The sequence below is a fragment of the Vombatus ursinus genome, unplaced genomic scaffold (genome assembly GCF_900497805.2).
Source record: "Vombatus ursinus unplaced genomic scaffold, bare-nosed wombat genome assembly UNPS02010320.1, whole genome shotgun sequence".
NCBI lineage: Eukaryota > Metazoa > Chordata > Mammalia > Diprotodontia > Vombatidae > Vombatus > Vombatus ursinus.
In genome coordinates, this window is record NW_020950098.1 from 5,573,426 (window position 1) to 5,593,178 (window position 19,753).

Here is a 19,753-nt window from a genome sequence, read left to right on the forward strand (position 1 = left end):
AATCCAATCTCATTATCAGCAATGTCCTTCCAATGCTGACTTGACCCAGTAGAGAATGAGGAGATAGGAAAGGAAAAAACCCTGGATCTCCCTAATATTTGGTTATTTAATAATCATTTCTCTCACTTCAAGAGGCTTCATAAAAAAGGTGACAAATCAACTACCCCTTCGCTACATATTGAGCCCTACCTCTCACAAAGAAAAATAGTTAATACCACATTCCACGTTCCTCATACACCTACCACTCTCCTGAGGTAAGAGAGGTAGTTCTCATCATCAGTTCTCTAGACAGAGGTTGGTCATTACAATTAATTAATTTTGTTCTTCATGTAATGTTCTCTTAGTTTTACTTACTTAACTCTACACCAGTTATACAAATCTTCCCATGCTTCTTGAACTCTTCATATTTATTGTTTCTTGTGGGCAGTAATATTACATTTTGTTTGTATATACCACAATTTGGTCAGCGATTCCTCAATTGATGGGCATCCACTTGGTCAAAGTTTTTTGCCACCCTCAAAAATACTGCTTTATAATGTTTAAAACAAATTTTAAACTGCACTAAGACTTTTGGGACACCCTGTAGAGATGGATGTGTTTGTTGTAGTAGATAAATAATCTCTTCCTTTATTTACATGTAGTCCATCCCTCCTGCTCTGTTCACATGTCCTCTGCTGGTTCCTAAGGTTATGCTTCTGGGCTAACAGTATCACTTAATCAATCTGTCACTGTTATCTTCAAAGTACTCGTGAAAACCCAGCTTTTATTCTAGCATCTCTTGTCTTTGGTGACAGCACACAGGAGGGGTTTTAGATAGCTCTTTTCATCAGTCATACGCCCAGCTGCTAATTGATGCATCTTATGTGCCTCTGAATTATTAAAAGGAAAAAATATTTTCTTAAGTCAGTTTCATTTTTTAGTAGACTAAAAAAATTTGAGAAGCACTGATCTGGTTAATATGGCAGAGATGGAATGAGTCATATTACACTGAAAGCCAGGGGTCTCCATGAGGATTTTTCCAATAGGTGCATCTGGGGTGTGAACTGAAGGGCAGAAAGTATGTCTACATGCTTTGAACATTATTTCTTTAGTCACTGTACCAAGATTTTTATTCTTGGTCAATTTTGAAATTAAAATATTGTTATGACTGCCCTAAGGGTGTGATTTCTCTTTGTTGCTGCTAATTAAAATTTTATTGATGACTTTTGTTTTCAGGCATAGTCATTTCTGGGTATACTATCCCCTTCACTCCCACCTCATCCTCACCCAGCAAGCCTTCCTTTGTAACAAAAAAACGATTAAGCCAGACCAGCCAACACATTGAGGGAATCTGGCAGACTGACAGAGTATACAACTTTTTGCGCCACGTCAGTCCCTCATCTCTCCAGCAAAAGGAAAGAGGTGCATTTCTCATTTCTTCTTCTGGCATGTACCAGATACCTGCCCCTTTTCCCCCATCTCCCCAAGGAAGGGAATGAGGTGCATTTTCTTAACCTCACCAGTCATTCCTGGTTCAGTCCCAACTAAAATCCCATCTTTTATAGGAAACTGTGAGGGACTGTCTGATGTTGGCAGCTGCCAGTTGGGTGCTGTGGCATGGGTAAGGTAAGATCTGGGTATTTTGGAAGTCGAGGCAGGGACTGTGGTAGACAGAGTCGTGTGTACTGGGATGGGCTGGATACGGAGAAGCCATGAGGCAATTGGGCAGTGCTATGAGATAAGCTGGGTTCAAGGAAGTAGCCGAGCCTGAGCTCCTGAGGCAAGGGGCGGTGCCACGTGGGAGTGGGATGGCAGAGGACTGAGTTCCCTCTGCTTAGTCCCCTCCCTATATGCAACGTCATCCCCAGATGCCTCTTGTGACCTTCCTGACTTTGTGCAGCACTGACCCAGTCCCCTCCTGAGTCTGACTTCCTAGGTCACGTACTCTTGTCTATGCGTCAATCCCAGATGCCTCCTTCCTGTATCCAATCCTGGCCTCCTACGTCACTCCCTCCCCCTTGGTGTGCTAAACTCAGACAGCCCCTTTCGGTATCTGACCCTACAATCATTGGCTAGTAGCGGGCTGGGGAGGAGGGGCTAAGTAGGTACTTAGGAACAAGCGTGGTCAGATCACACACGTGTGCTCTCCCCTGGCTCCTGCCTGTTGCTCTGGCCTTGCTGCTTGGGCTTGCTATGATGGTTTGCTGTGTTGGCCTCTGAATAAAGCTCTGGTGTTGGTGCCTCCCGATGGCTTGTCTCTGTGTGGTGATCCGGCTGAGAACCGAGGACCCAGGCGTGGGTAAGACTCTGGTGGTGTACTTCTTTTAAGGGAAGTAGGTACTGGCGTACGACTGGCAGAGGGCCGGCGTGCGGCCCGTATAGGAAACCTTTCCCAACCCCTCTTTTTTCTACCGCTTTTCTTCTGTTAATCATTTCCTAATTATCCTGTATATAACTTACTTTGTATATATTTGTTTGCATGCCATCTCCCCCACTAGATTGTAAGCTTCTTGAGCACAGGGACTGTCTTTTGCCTTTTTGTATCCCCAGCTCTTAGTACAGTACCTGGCACTTAGTAGGTACTTAAGAAATGTTTATCGATTAATTACAATCTTAAGGTTTTAGGCTTACTTTTTCTGTTCTTTTCATTTACATTACTGTAGCTATGTATGTTGCTTTCTTGATTCTGTTTGCTTTGCATTAGTTCACATACATCTGAAAGGTATCATTTTGGGGTTTCTCTCTTTGTTATGCCCTCTCCCTCCTCAGTTATCTTGTACTTAGGTGTCTGCCCCAGAGATTGAGAGGAGAGAGTCAGAAACCTCTTCCAGGTCATTCATGGTCTCTGGGGGTCCTCATGGGGAACCCAGCTCTGAACAGTTTTCTTTTCCACTTCCTTATTACTGTTGGAACCTCCTATTTCCCTACCTCTGAAGTGGGGATTTTCATTATCATCTCTAACTTTCATTTCCTCCTCATCCCATATCTAGACTGTTGCCAAAGCTTGCCACTTAATACACAGTGGCACCGTTGAATATGCCTTCTGTTCCTTTATTTAAGCTTGGAAAAAAAAAAGTCCTGTTGAAACAAATCCACATCTCACCACCTCCTCACTGACCTCTTTGGCATCAGCTGTTTGAGGAGTTGCATGTAAAAGAACTTCTACTCATTGGTGTGGACTCTATTAATTCCACTATCTTAAGCCCTTTTCTCTGATCTATGGAAGTCTTTCTGGATCCTTACTTGTAATTCAAGATTTGGATGTGCTGAGGGTCAAATCATATAACTGTTGCTGTCTGAGAGGTTCAGAGACCCCTCAAGGACCAAAGTACATAACAGGGTCATCTGGAATTCACGGACTCAAGCATTCTTTAAGTCAAGTTGGCAAAAGTTTATTGTTGCACTTTTCAGTGGGCAAAAGTTCTTAAGGAACCTGCAACCTTAGAGAGGTTCAGTTAAAGTTTATATAGAATAAACTAGGTCCAGGGGTCCAGGATGCAGATAATGAGGTAGGGAGTTGGTATAGATAGTCCAGTGGGTACAAATTTCTTTATGAGCCTGTACAAGGCCAGTTCAAACTAATAACTCCTACAGGTGCAGTTTGTAACTACACCAGGGAGCTAGATAAGTGTGTCGCTGAGGCCCAGTCATGAGTAATTGCTAGGCATAGTGTCCTTGGACTGGGGAAAAACTGGCAGGGATAGTGTTTCTGAGGCTAGGTCGTTCCTGGTTAAGTCCCAGTATAAGCACCTAAGCACTCCATCATCACCATAACATCAACATTTATTTGGGTGGGGGAAGCAGAGTCTAGACTTGTCATTGCAATAATACAGGGAACTCCTGGGTAGAGAAGCTCCCTCCAAAGCTGGACTATAGCAACTCTGGCACATACCAGCAACTCCTTTGTAATTTATGGTCTCAGCGAGCTGCTTGGGACATTGAGAATCTCAGTGACTTCCCTAAGTCTGCACAGGTGGTGTGTGTCATAAATTGCACTTGAACCCTTGACTTTAAGATCCTCAATTGCTGTGTAATACTGTCACTCATTAGCTATATGCGGTAAATATCTAATATAATAGATTATATCAAGCAGATGTTAAGATTGCCTAAAAAGATGAGAATTATAAAAACATTCTGCTGTATTTTTATTTTTATACTTTGAAAATAAGAATAGTATCAATTAACTATGAGTATCAAATCATTATATATGAGGTAGGAACTCTACAGTAATCCCTATTTTCAGGCTCTAAAACTCTAGGAAAATTGTAATTTAAATTAAAATTTCATTCATCCATCTGTCAGCCTAAGTTTAGAATCTCTCCCCTTTGAAGAGAGCTTTTTTCAAGATTAAGTTCTATTTGAATAAATGCAAATAAAACTGTCGTTCATTTAAAAATTTCACTAGTTGCATTTGAATATTTTATTTTAGCTATGTTCTTTAAGCCTTTCTACATATATCTTTTACATATATCTCTCAGGATTACCACAGGTGTAATCTGATGGTGTCATGGAAACTAAACCAGCTTCTGTGCCTTAGCCCTAAATCTGCAACTTATCCAGATGTAAGGATTGGTCTTTCTTTTTAGGAGGAAGTAGAGATTATATTTCCACTTAAAATTTAGATTCGTCAATGTGTAATTCATCAGTGTATAATTGCTATTAACAAAAAAGTATTTAAAAAATTAGAGTGGAAACTTCTTGTAATTATTACTAAGCAAGAATTATTTCTAGAACTGAGGATGTTCTATTCTAATATGAAAGAAATGTGTATGGTATATTACTATCCTTTTATTAAAGGAATTTGTTCTGTGAAGTTTGTATTCAGTCAAAGGGCTACACTTGAGGACCTAGAGGGCCATATGTGGCCTCAAGGCTGCAGGTTCTCCATCCCTGCAGTATAGTTGATAATTTTTAATTATTCCCTTTAGGGCATTAGTTTACACATAAATACTCAGCTTTTCTAATGGCCCATTTTCATGTGTTGAGCATCTATAAGTATTATCCCTCATATATGAATATGGACATATGTTTTGGCTCATTCTTTGTTTTAACCAAAAGGCATAGTTTTCTAGTACTTTTCTATGAGAAAATGGTACTAGACAGAACATTGGACTAGAAATTAGGAAAGTTGAGGTCTACTCAGCCTGTGTGCTGATCTCTATCTGACAACCAGCTCTCTGGGGAGAAATGTTTGCTTGACACAATTTAAAGTTTTATATCCATTATTAACATTTTTTCATATCACTTAAATCTAACACTCAACAAAATAAATCAAGCTCTGATTTGTAACATTTGCCCATTTCTGGTGTGTAAATAACTGCTCGTACTTTTTAATTTAACTATAAATTTAACTATCAATTCTCCTAGTCGGTTTGAGCTGGCTCCAGAACTACCGTGGTGCTAGTCTTAGCCAAGCCTCTAACTCACTAACTAGCAGTGTGACATTGGGCCAGAGTGGAACTAATTCTGTTGGGGTGGGAGTGAGAAAGCAAAGACCCCAGGATACCTTGAGTCTGCCTGCTGAGGAAGTCAATGAGAAGGGCGTAGATGCTGCCATCCCTATTCATCCTACTGTTAGTTACAGACCAGATTGCATGATAGGAGCTGTCTGCTCTAGGTGGGGAACAATCCCACCAGTGCTGCACTGAGTGAAGACAGACCCTGAGTTAGTGGGGGGGGGGGGGACGGGAAATGAATGTTCACTACCCCCTTCCCATATTGGCACTCTGCAATAAAGCCCCAGTCACTGACTCTAGTTATACCTCTGCATTAGGGACATCACAATTTCTCCAATGCCTCAGTTTCCACATGTGATCTAGGAGGTGGTTGGACAAATTGATTTTTAGCAAGAATGTTTTCTGTTTTTGTGCTTCTACATTTTCTGGAACACATGGCATCCTATGAGCAAATTTTCACTAATGCCTACAATGCAAATCACCCAGATTCTCATAATAATAGTAATAATAATAGTAATAGCTAGCATGCATAAAGGCTATTTTTTTAGGCTTAAAAAGTGCTTTACAAATATTATCTCATTTGATCCTCAAAACAACCCTAGGAAGTAGGTGCTGTTATTACCCCCATTTTACAAATGAGGAAACTGAAGCAAACAGAAGTTAAGTGATTTGCCCAGGGTCGTACAGCTAATAACTGTCTGATGTTGCATTTGAATTCGGGTCTTCTGACTTTAGGTCAGGTGTTATTTTATCCACTGTACCAGCTGCTTGTCTCATTATTTAGCACATCACTCCATAGATTCAACAAGAATCACTAATAATAAGGTCATAGCATATTGAGTTGGTAAGGATCTTAGATGTCATTTTACAGATGAGGATATGGAGACCAAGAGATATTGCACAATTTGTCCAACATCACACATCTAGTGAACAGGAGACCCAAGATTCAAACCCAGATTTTCTGACTCCAAATCCAGGGCTCTTTTCTAGCCGTCAAATTACAGAGTTCTACTTTACTCCTTTTTTTCTGTGCTAAATAACACTTCCTTAGCAGGTGTCCCATATCTTCCTGTCCATGTGTCTGGGAAGGAACTTAGTACTAGAAGAAACTTAGTACTCTTAAATATGGTTTGATACACTAGATGGTGCCATAGTGCACAGAACACTGGGCTGGTTAGTCAGGAAGACCTGAATTCAAATTCTCCCTCCGATGCTTACTAACTCTGTGACCTTGGGCAAGACACTCAACAGCTATCTGCCTCAGTCTCATCTGTAAAATGAGATTAATAAATACCACCTACCTCTTAGGGTTGTCATGAGGCTAAATTAAGATAAATTTGTAAAGTGCTTTGCAGACCTTAAATTATTATATAAATGCTAATTATCATTACTTGTAGTCATCATCTCTGAACTCTACCTGAATCTACAGATTTTTACTCATTATTTCTCTTTTATGTATTTTACAGGGGAACATTAATTACTCTTTTGATAATTTTAATTAGTGAACCAGAAATTCCCAAATCTTGTCCTGTGTTTGGTATCCAGTTTGTGACGGATTCATCTTTAGTAGAGATGTCCTTTGATGCTGAGGTAAGACAAAACATTTTTGGAGTAGATGAGACATGTTACATAGGTGCCTTCTTTTCACAGGGCCTGGGGCACTGGGAAAGAGAAAATAATATTAAGTTCATAATTTTTCAGTCACTGAATTCAGGACACATGAAATCACTATGTCATCAATATAGTCTATGCATTTTACTTGGTTTCCAGAAGACTTCATTAGAGTATTTGATCATTAAAGACAAATTATTTTTAGAAGTCTTTGTAGTATTCAGTTCAAATTAACAAGCATTTAAGTGCTTTATGTATGTATCTGTGTATATATAGGTAGGTATATGTGCCTCTATATACATATACATACACACACACACACATATACACGTATATACAAGACCTGTGCTGGAAATACAAAGACAAAAACCCCAATGGTCCTGTCCTCAAGGAGCTGGTTTATATAAACTTAATTTCATTGTCAAAATACAGAGAATAATAGTATTATTGTTAATATATATTGTTTGTATATAAATAATATGTAATATATATGTAATATATAAATAATAATATTTTAAGAAAAAATGGCTCCCTATTATCTTCAGAAATATAAAATCCTCTGTTTGTTTTTTAAACCTCATCAGAGCCCATCTCCTTCCTACTTTTCCATTTTTTAAAAAACTTTATTCCCCTCCAGGTATGCTGTGATCCATCAACAGACATTGACTTTTTTGTTCCTCCAGCAGACAATACATCTCCCAACTCTGCCTCTTTTCCCTGGCTGTCTCCCATGCCTTTTGATGCTGTCCAAGGGCATTATTAGCAGCATGGAGTGATTTAGAAAACACTAGTTTTGAAAGTGCAAATTAACTAGTTAGCAATCAATCAAAAAGCATTTATTAAGTTCCTACTGTGTGCCGGATGCTGAGCTAGAAATACAAAGGCAAAAATGAAATCATTCCTGCCCTCAAGGAGCTTAGATTCAATTGGAGAGACAACATATACATATGTTTATACAAAGTATGTAAGTAATCTGGAATTTTAGCGTGTCTGCTCATGTGAAAGCTTTGGAGGGAATTTTTTCATTCCTTCTCTGAGAGAGAACACAGTGGGTTCCAGGCAGTTTCTGGGATCAAATCTGCCCTCATGAAGTTATGCAGGGCCAGATCAGCTTTCTAAGGGTTTCAAGTAAAAATCTCCAGCCTTGTTGGAAACCCAGGTTCCAAACAACTAAAAAAATAAAGTAATGTTAGTCCACTGGAGCTAGTCCAATATCAGACTTTTACAAACAAACATATATTAGTGATTCTAAAATATGACCTTAAAAAAGGTTTTTGGTATAAAGTGCTAATGTGATAAGATAGAATCAATATAGACATTGTGGTTCAAAGTCCTTGAGGAGTAAATGAGGTCAAGACTAGACCTCCTCCATGTATAGGGCACTGTTAAGATTAAGATAATGGTCTAAACTGCTGAGAAGGTTTAGTACGTATTTAGGATAAACACCTTCCTCTCTTTGAGGGCAGTGATTTATCTTCAATCAGCAGAGTAAATGGGCCCTAATAAAGACAACTTGCTTTTTGGATCAGATATCTGGTAGTTTTGACCCAACAAGTTTCTTATCGGTTGAGAGAGTTTTTTTTTTCCTGCCAAAGATCTTATCCCAAATCACTCAATACTGAGCTAAATGCATGACATCTGAATTAGCAAAAAGCCAATGTCCAGTCTAACCTGATGCTCATTAAAAAAAAAAAAAAAAAAGGACCTTGAAAAAACAGCCTGAACAGGGGATAGAGAATAGATCTAGAATTTAAGGAAGGTCTAGGTGGGAGTTCTGCTTCTGATATCTACTGTCTGTGTGACCCCTAGGGAAATCCTTTAACTTTTCAGTACCACAGTCAACTTTATGACTGTAAATGAGACAACTGATGCTGACCTCCATTGCTAAAGAGATTTTGTTTTCTGGGAGTTTCCTACACCCATAAAATCACTGGTACAGGTTGAAACAACAATCATCCCTCCCTAACTCTGACACCTAAGGCCCATTAAAACCTGAGAAAGTCACTTATCCTCCTCCCTGGGCCTAGGTTTCCTCATCTGAAAAAGGGGGTTGGACTAAATGACCATAGACTTTCTCCATTGGAGACATTCTCTTATGAACAGCAGAACTCAGTAGGAAAGAAAAATTGTCTAGAGTTGCAGCATGTTCTGACCTCGTTTGCATTTCAGAGCAATTCAGCTATCTTTCAAATATATATATATTTATATACATATATATGTGTGTGTGTATACACACACACAACACATATACATATATGAACCTATGCATTCTGCATGCATACACACATATATGCACACACATTGTACGCATTAATATATATACATATATACCATATACATATATGTACACATATGTACATATATATGCATGGAGAGTGAGAGAGAGCCTGAGCATGGGCTAAGGGTATTTTCACTTTCTGACTTTGCATCATGCCTTCACTTAAAATTGTTGGTTCATGATATCGTCTTGATTATTTTTCTTTGTTCCAGTTACAGAGGCTTATGCTGGAATACACAAATACAGCAACTGCCCTCTTATATGAAATACTGCTTGTTTCTCTGCAGGTATGTTTAGTTTTCTAAATCACGAAAGGTTGAGAAGTCATGTTTTTACAAAGTCATGAAGTTTACAAGAAACAAGTAGGATATAAGTGATCTATTTGGGGAGGAGAACTCTCCAATGGTGGTGGGCTCACTTGCCTCTTCTGCTTTTCTTGTTTTCTTTTTAACTTAACAATCTTCAAAAAACACCACCAAGCAGATCAAAAAGGATACTAGGATTGTTCTGTTATGTAAGATCTTTTTTTTTTTTAACAAATTATATTTTAAATTTAGCAAGTAGTAATGAAATTACCCTCTAAGTGTTCACCCCTGAACTTTTTTGTTTTCTTCTCTGTATTTTTAATATTTTATTGCTATTCTTAATTTCTTTTTTTTTGCATCTCTATCACTTCCTATTAAATCCCCTTCCTCTCTATCAAAAATTAAAAGCCCTCCCTTGTAACTAACCAAGCATACTCAAGCGAAAGAAACCAGTGTGTTGAATATGTCTGAAAATGTATGTCTTGCTCTGCACCTCTGGTCCATCACCTCTCTGCCACACGGTGGGGAGGCATGCTTCACCATCTGTTTGCTGAAGTCATCATTGGTTGCTGAATTTATTAGAGTTATAGTATCTTTCAGTCAATTTCCTTTACATTGTTCCAAGTCCAGTATGATCTTTACTATGCTATACCACCTCCTTTAAAAAAAAACAACTATTATTAAAATTGAGAACTGAATTTTAATAATAGTTCTTTTTTTAAAGGAGGTGGTGTAGTAAAGATCATACTAGGCTTAGAGTAAAGAAGACCCATATTTAAATCTATCTGGCACTAGTTATGTGACCCTGAGGTCAAAGGCAGAGGGAAAGGACCTATACATACAAAAATATGTACAGCAGCACATTCTGATGTAGCAAAAAGTTGGAAACAAAGTGAGTGCCCTTGAGTTAAGAAAAGCCAAACAAATTTTGGTATGGCAATAAAATGGAATATTATTTTGCTGTAATAAATGATGACTATGAAAAATTCAGAGAAACTTGGAAAGACTTGAGTAGACTGATGCAGAGTAAAAACATGAGAGCAATTTGTAGAATGACCCTGGGCAAATGACTGAACCCCTTCTTATCTCTGGTAGCTCCCAATAACTTCTAGAGGAGAATAGTTGCTCCATCTGATTGGCGAAGGAATTTTTCTACACCAGGGGTTCTCTACATCAATGAAATCACAGATTCTTGCTGTATTTGGATTGTTAAAAATGCTAATTATAAAATTGAGCAAAACAGTTATCATACTTAATTCTAGGAGTAGTAGTCTATTGAATATTGTTTAAATTCCATAAATATGACATTTTTTTTTCTTGAATTTTCTAGGGAGACCTAGGATTGGGATCTAGGAAGTTTGCTATCAGTTGGATAATGTCCCTTCTGCAAAGTTTCCCACCCACAGTAAGTATGAAGGTGTTTAATTGACAACAAAAATCCCTAACTTTACATACCTAGTTAAACAACTGCTCTTATGGTTTATGAACAAAATATCAATGTCTTGTCTAAAGAGATTATAATAGCAATTTATTACAAAAAAGCAAAATATAAACTGGACAATTAAATCATCCATTAAAATTAAATACATTTTTAATTTGGTTTGAAGTCTTTCTCCTGAATTTCAAAGTGCTGTTTTATATGTTTACTGTTTAGCCTAGGCTCTGAAGCTCAATCTTCCAATTCCTGCTGTATTAGCAGTAGGCTTGGTCCCCAGAGGGCATCTGGCTACTTGTCTTTTCAGGGATCTACAAGAGCCCAAGGGTTGGAGGGTGGTTTTCTAGTTCTAAAGTTTATGAACCCCCACTATTAACCTTCTCCCTATGATTATCAGTTGATAACTATTATTCAGCAGACTTTATTAACAAAAGAGTATTTACTAATGTGGGGTAGTAAGAACAGTTGGTACAAACATCCCTCTCCTAACAGTCTGTGACACACTTTCCCAAAGGTACATATAGGATCCTAGGGGAAAGTAGGTTCAAGTTTAGAGCACATACCCCCTCCTGTCCTGAAAGAGAGATGATGGACTCAGGGTACAGACTGAGAAACATATTTTTGGGGACATAGTCAATGTAAGAATTTATTTTGCTTAACTTTGAATATTTGGTACAAGGTGGTGGTGGTTATTCTTTTCCTTTTTTTTTTTTATGATGAAGGGAGGTGAGAGGGAAAGTAGATTTTTGTTTATTGAAAACAATTTTTTAAAAAATTTAGTGTACACGTGGCAAATGGGTAAATCACAGCCCTTATAAGTTCTTTTGTTGGAGTCCTCAAGACATTTCCCTTAGGTAAGGGCATAGCTCTCTCAATTGGGTTACTTATAGGGTCCTGTAAATGCCTTTCCGTGGGGTGTTTTATGTGTCCTTGGCCCTGGATGCAGATGCTACTACTAGTCACTGCTATTCCTGGGGTACGGCTAAGGTTGCTGATAAAAGGTCAAAATGTTTTGACCCTCCAAAGGTTACGAGGTCATGCGGTTGTTGTTTGTCCTTTGTTCTCAAAAAGGACCATGATATTAGGAAGAAGATGCCATGACTTGCAAGTGAATTGGATTTAAATGAGGAAAGGCTGTACAAAGTCACTAGCCTCACTTTCTCCTCCAGAGCCATCTGGGTTCAGTGCCAAGATATAGATCAAGACGACTAGATATGGCTCCCACAAGGTCATGCTATGGTCAAGGTGGAGGGAAGGGAAGAGACGGAGGCTTTCTCTCCTTCTCTTGCCCAAACAATTCCCTCTTGAGGACTTGGTTGGAATGCTGTCTCTGATATGCTGGCCAGATACTTGAACGCTGGGTTTTGAACTGGCTTTCTATTTTTCAGAGCATGACTTTCTTCAGTCAGTTCTAAGATACTGCCTGTTTCATTGAGTTGAAATGTCTTTAATTGATTGATTGATTGAAGACAGTGTCTAGACCTTGTTCACACATAGTTCATACCTCTCATTGACTAATTCAATTTAGGACTTGGGGGATATTCTCCACCCACCTCCACCCACCCTTAAAACTACATTACAAAAGAAAAAACTTCAGCATGAATAGGAAGCAGAAAGTTAAATAGACAACTTTAGAGGTGGACCAAGATCCATACTCATTAGGTTTTTGTTAGTACACATGTAAATTTAACTGATAGACTCTGACACTTTCCTTTTTCTCCTTGCCATTTCATGTCTCTTCATCTCCTATTATTCATTTATGTATTCACTATAATCATATTAGAAATTTGACTGTCTGTCATGTGGCCAGTCTAGCAAATTTTAAGCCTTGTGAATAATGTTTAGTTATTCTTTCACAGACAAATTAGTGCTTGACAGAGACTTCTCCTTATTTCAACTAAATCAAGTGATAGGCATTTATTAGGAACCTCTTATAAGCTAAGCACAACATATACGAAGTCTAAAATGAACCATCCCTGCCCTCAAGGAACTTACATTCTATCATATGTACATAGATAGTGAAATCATTTACAAGATACATTCAAAATAGCCACAAGGAAGCCATGGATAGAAAAACACTAGAACGGAAGGGAGTCAAGAAAGGTCATCTGCAGGAGACATTGCTGGAGCCGAAGGAAGATGTGGACTTCAAGAGAGAGGAAGGAAAACTTTCTAGATGTGGGGGACAATTAGTCCAAAGGCACAGTGAAAATGGGAGGAGTGTCATGTTTGAGGAACAGCAAGAAGGCCAAGGTGGATGGACCATTGAGTTCTTGGAAGGGTGAGTAAAGAGAGTGAATACATAGGAACGAGTGAAGTTGTGAACTCTGAACGCCAGATAAGAGTTTATATTTGATTCTAGAGGTGATAGGGAACCAATGGAATTAAATGTTGGGTGGAATGTCAAATAGGCAGTTGGTGATGTGAACTGGAGTTCAAGAGAGGGATGAATATGTCAATCTGGAAATCATCTGCATAGAGATAGATGGTCATTGAATTTATGAGAGCAGATATGATAAGCAAGTGAGAAAGTGTAGAGAAAAAAAGGGGAAGAGGGCCCAGAACAGAGCCTTGGTGTACATTCACAGCTAGTAGGTGTGGTGCTGATGATGATCAGCAAAAGAGACTCAGAAGGAATGGTTAGATGGGAGAAAACCAGAAAGAGAGAGAGAAACAGGGAGAGAGATAGACAGACAAATACAGAGGGAGGGAGGGAGGGAGAGAGGGAAAGAGAGAGAGAGACAGAGACAGAGAGGAAGAGAAAGAGAGAAAGAGAAAGGGAAAGAGAGAGAAGGAGAAAGAGAGAGAAAGGGAAAGGGAAAGAGGAGGAGAGAAGAAGAAAGGGAGGGAGGGGAAAGAGGGGGAGAGGGGAAGAGAGAGCCAGCAGTGCCATGAAAACCCAAAGAAAAGAAAGTATCTAGGAAAAGACTATGGTCAGTAATGGTAAGAACTTCAGAGTGGTCAAGAAGGGTGAGGATTGACAAAAGACCATTAGTTTTGTCAGTTGGAAGATTATTGGTGACTTTGTAGAGAACAGTTTTAGTTGAATGATGAGATTGGAAACCATATTTCAAAGGATTTAGAAGAGTGAGATAAGAGGAGATGAAAGCAACAAGCACAGGTGGCTTTATAGGATGATAGCTAGTAGGATCCAGTGGATCCACAGGGATCTATCCATGATGAGATCCAGCGGAGCTTTTTTTTTTTTTCAAGGATGAGAAAGACCTGGGTCTGGAGGCAGTGGAGAAGGAGCCAATCAACAGGTAGAAACTGAGAGATGGGGTGATTGTGGGGACAAGCTGCTGGAGGAAATATAAAGGGATGGAATCAATGTTAAAGGAATGCCCTTGGCTAGGAAATAGGTCACCTCCACATCAGAGTCTGGAGTAAAGGAGGAGATAGTAGAGGGTCATGTTGAAGGGTTATGGAGTGAGGACTAGGAGAGAAGAGGGAACTTTCACTGAAGGGTCACCATTTTCACAATAAAGTATGAGGTGAGCTGTTTAACTGAGAGGGTTGGCAAGAGTGGTAGTACCAAGGGAGGCTTGGAGCAAAAAGAGAAAGATTAGAACAGCTGCTGGGGTGGCTGGGATAATGAATCAATTATGAAGTAAAAGGAAAGGCAGGAGAAGGGAGTCAGCATTTATAGAAGTATCTGTTATGTGCCAAGCACTGTGCTAAGTGGTTTGCAAATATTATCTCACTTGATCATCATAAAAATCCTTCAAGGAAGGAGCTGTTTTTCCCATTTTGCAGTTGAGAAAACTGAGGCAACGAGAGGTTAAGTGACTTGGCTTACTACAGTGAAAACTCAGTTGAGATCAGATAACATAAAGTTGTAGTGGACTCAGCGTAGTTTCATGACTTTCTTTGGCTCCAATTCAGTAGCTATGAGTAGGAGCAGATGAGGCAGAGGATGAGAACAAGCTTGCTTGCACACCAGTGTGTGCAAGGGGTGACAGCGCTTGCCAAACCATCACCAGTGTTCTGGGCATTATTTAATAAGGTCTGAGTAAGAGTACATAAGAACATAAAATTTGGATTATGACCAAAGCCCTATTTAGAGTCTAACAATTTGGGGTCCCAGAACAAGAACAAAGAATGTAGTTGTCAGATACTTTGGGGAGGTCACTCTGTGTGTGTGTGTGCGCACATGTGCATGCTACATGTGTGTATGTGTGCGTGCGTGTGTATGTGTGTGTCTGTGTGTTGGTAAGGGGTAGTAGGAAGTTTGCCTGTGGTATGATTGATAGTATGTCATTTTAAACTTGCTAAGTGCTAAGCTCAGTTGTTTGTAAGATGCTAAGGGACTACAGATAGAATAGAATATAACAGATGTGGAACACTTGTGGGTGAGAGCAGGACAAATTCTTACTATACTGTGACCCAGAAAGGGTTGGTCTGAAGGACAATCTGTCTGTCTTTGGTCTCTGTGCCTGTCTCTGTCTGTCTCTCATCCTACTGGAAGGAGAAATGCCTAAAGCTTGTGAGAAGTGGGAACTGAACAAGACCATGGAGGGAGAAGGTGCCAGACTGCACAACATACTGCTATTACAGGGAGTAAATGGGATGGGAGATGGGATAAAAATGGAGAAAGATGGTACACAAGAAAACAATGCCATGACTTCATTGTTAAGATATTGTAGCTGAGCCCGAGTGCAAACCTGAAAGGATTGGTGCAATCTATTTATTAAGCACCTACTATGTGCCAGGCACCATGCTAAGTGTTGGGGATACAAAAGGAAGCAAGAGATAGTCCCTGCCCTCAAGGAGCTTACAATCTAATAGGGAAGCTAACATGCAAACAAATATATACTAAGCAAACTATTTACAGGATAAATAGGAAATTAATAGGAATAAATAGGATAAATAAATAATAAATAGGATAAATAGGAATTAACAGAAGGAAAGCATTGGAATTGAGAGGAACTGGGGTACTGATTGTATCTATTGAGCCATGGAAACATAACATGGTGATTGTAAGCTTCTCCATTAGATTGTGAGCTCCTTGAGGGCAGAAACTGTCTTTTGCCTCCTTTTGTATCCTTAGCACTTAGCACAGTGCCTGGCATGTAAAATAATGATTTATTAGTAAATGATTATTAATAAATAATGATTTATTGGTAAATTTTACTCTTCTGTCCCCTGCCTTCTTACTTTCTTGTTCTTTTTCTCTTGAGATAAGAGTCTGCTTTACTAATTCTTGTTAAGATTTTGTTTTTTATTTTGTAATTGTTTTGAAACTTTTTTTTTCTAAAATAATGTGGTTGCTTATTGTGTTTGTTATTTATTGTTGTATTACTCGGAAGGTTAAACACAGCCATGAAGGAGGCAAATGTACTCAGAAAAAAGAAGTACTCAGAGAAAGAGAGATTGATGTATTTTCTTTAACTCCTGGGTCCATTCTCAGCACAGGGGCTTGTAGCAAGACAGAAAAGATTTACATTTTATAACTTAGCAGAGAAAGCAGAGAAAAAAAACAAGAAGTGAAAACGAACCTATAGAAATCCATGGAGGGATGGAAAGATGGTAAGTGAGCTAGAGATGGTATTTCTGAAACAGTTGCATTAGACCCTATTCATAATATATACTATATGACAGAATAGGCTTGAAAATAACTCTTCTCTTCCCCCTCCCCACAAAGGCTGAGCTAAGAGCACCGCTTAAAGGTATAACCATGCCTTAATGGAAGAATTGGAAATGATTTGACACTACCCACATAAGGATGGGGCAGGGGTGGGGAATCTGCAGCCTTGAGGCCCTCTGAGACCTCAAGTGAGGCCCTTTGACTGAATCCAAACTTCACAGAACAAATGAATGTCTCCCTCTTTAGATTGAGAGCTCTTCCAGAGGAGGAACTATCCTTTATCTTTATATTCCTACCACTTAGTTCATAGTAGATACTTAATGCTTGCTGACTGATTGAATTTAGTTGCATTTCAGTCAGTCCAAGTTAGTTAACTTGTTTTGAACAGTGTGCTACAAAGATACAAGTGAGAGAACAGTAACTAGGGTAGGGTGACTGGAGCTTTGTCCCAGGACATTAATATCTATAGACCATTAGCAGTGTGGCTAGGTGGTACAGTGGATAGAGAACCAGGCCTGCAGTTAGAAAGACCTGAGTTCAAATCCAACTTCAGGGGGCAGTTAGGTGGCATAGTGAATAGAGCTCTGGCCTTGGAGTCAGGAAGTCCCGAGTTCAAATCCAGCCTCAGACACTTAACACTTACTAGCTGTGTGACCCTGGGCAAGTCACTTAACCCCAATCGCCTCACCAAAAAGCAAAAAAAAAACCAAAAAAAACCAAAAAAAAAAAAAATCCAGCCTCAGACACTTACTAACTGTGTGATCTTGGGCAGGTCACTTAACCCTGTTTGTCTCAGTTTCTTTATCTGCAAAATGAGCTGGAGAAGGAAATGGGAAACCACTCCAGGATCTTTGCCAAGAAAAACCCCAAATGGGGTTACAAAGAGTCGGATATGACTGAAACAATTGAACAACAACACTTGTAGTCCCTTAGCATCTTACAAACAACTGAGCTTAGCACTTAGAAAGTTTAAAATGACATGCTATCAATCACACCACAGGCGAACTTCCTACTACCCCTTACCAACACATACATACATACACACACACATACATGCATACACACATGCAGCACGCACATGTGCACACACACACACAGAGTGACCTCCCCAAAGTATTTGACAACTACATTCTTTGTTCTTGTTCTGGGACCCCAAAGTGTTAGACTCTAAATAGGGCTTTGGTCATAATCCACATTTTATGTTCTTATGTACTCTTACTCAGACCTTATTAAATAATGCCCAGAACACTGGTGATGGGTTGGCAAGTGGTATCACCCCTGTGGTGTAGTCAAGAATCTAGCTAAAGCATGAAGGGATCCCCTGGGTCTGTGGGCCGGGTGCTCATGCAGACGTGTGTTTTTGATTTCTAGATCTCATTTGTGGCCAGCATTGTGAAGCAAGTGATGAAAGGGCTCCTGATGTCTTTGCCGCTTCTGAGCCCAGGCCAAGCTGTTCTGTTGTACCAACAGTTTTACATCATCAAGAGCTGTTTGCAGCATAGTAGCATACTGGCTGAATACATTAGGAACAACCACAAAGAAGAATTCAGGTAAGAATGACCATACTTCATTCCCGAGTAGAATTCCACCCCCTGCTGATGGAGAGGCAGGGCAAAACTGTGATGTATCTGTCTGCCGCTTTTAGACTAATCACTGGGCAGAAAATCCTTTGAGTTCTCTTTTCATAGGCGCTCCCTCTCTCTCTCTCTCCCCCTCTCCCTTCCCTCCTCCTCCCCATCCTTTTTCTCTTTTCTCCTCCTCTCTCTCTCTCCCTCTCCCTTTCCTCCTCCTCCTCTCTCTCTCTCTCATATTCTCTCTCTCTCATTCTCTCTCTCTCTCTCATTCTCTCTCTTTCTCCCTCTCCCTTTCCTCCTCTTCCTCCTCCTTGTCCTCCTCTCTCTTTTCTCCTCCTCCTCTCTCTCTTTCTGTCTCTCTCCACCTCTCTCCATTTCACTCTCTCCCTCTCTCCCCTTCTCCTCCTCCTCCTCTCTCTCTCTGTCCATCTTTCCCTCTCCCTCTCCTCCTCCTCCTCCTTCTTCTTCTCTCTCTCCCTCTCTCCCTTTCTCCCCTTCTCCTCCTCCTCCTCTCTCTCTCTGTCCATCTTTCCCTCTCCCTCTCCTCCTCCTCCTCCTTCTTCTTCTCTCTCTCCCCTCTCTCCCTCCCTCCCTCTCTCTCTGTCTCTCTCTCTCTCTCTCTGAATGAGGCAAGCTGGGATTTCAGGGCACTCAAAATTGTTTTCCCTTTGAAAACCTGCTTCCTGACCAGAGAGGATAAATAAAACACAAGCTGGTTTAAAAAAAAAAAAGCCATTTTGTCCTTTGTTGCCACCACCAATTCACAGCAGAGTGAATTTGACCAGCTATGAGTAATTAAGGGCAGCAGACTCAATTGAGAGAGGTTATAAATTAAGAGTTATGAATTTGAGGAAGTCAGCAAAGGAGAAAGCCTTTCCTCGCCTTTCCAGTCCCATCCTTCACCAAATTCAAGGCATTCATTAAATGTTTTTTGAACAGAATTGAATTGGTCACTTCTTTTTCAGTCTGAGACTTGAAGTAAGGGAGCAGGTCTCTGGAGCCAGAAAGAGCTGGATTGAAGCCCTGCCTCTGACTGGCTCTGAAACCTCTGGCCAAATCATTTGATCTCTCAGTAACCTAGGCAACCCTCTAACTGCAGGATGGAAAGTTGGAGAGAAGGTTGCCGACCTGCATTGGTAGAAGGAGTTTTCTATCCCAAAGAAATCATGGGTCCTTATTCATGGCTACCACTCCAGTTCAGACCCACCTTGTCTTTTATTTCCATTATTATAACAGCCCTCTAACTGGTTTCCCTGATTCCAGCCTTAACTTCTTCCATTCCATCCTTCATACTAATGTCACATTGGTCTTTTTGTGTATTATCAAAAAATCTGCAGCATCTCCCTGTTGCCTGTTAAATAATTCCTTAGTCTGGCATTATTTCCTTAGCCCTCTGCAATGGGACACCAAGCTACTTTTGTAGACTTCTCTGATATTATCAGTCTTTGGGTACTTTGTCTTACTGCCAAACCCAAACATAGACACACACACACACACACACACACACACACACACACACACACACACA

General features: G+C 39.9%; 1 protein-coding gene across 1 annotated transcript in view; it reads left to right on the top strand.

Annotated features, from left to right (window-relative positions):
* The window catches only part of CUNH12orf56 (chromosome unknown C12orf56 homolog), a 112,176-nt gene that overhangs the window by 85,645 nt on the left and 6,778 nt on the right, over window positions 1-19,753 (top strand). The window contains exons 9-12 of the mRNA XM_027854203.1: window positions 6,902-7,025; window positions 9,537-9,611; window positions 10,960-11,034; window positions 18,023-18,201. Of these exons, the coding sequence (XP_027710004.1) occupies window positions 6,902-7,025; window positions 9,537-9,611; window positions 10,960-11,034; window positions 18,023-18,201 (453 nt within the window). The remainder of the gene's footprint in view (window positions 1-6,901; window positions 7,026-9,536; window positions 9,612-10,959; window positions 11,035-18,022; window positions 18,202-19,753) is intronic.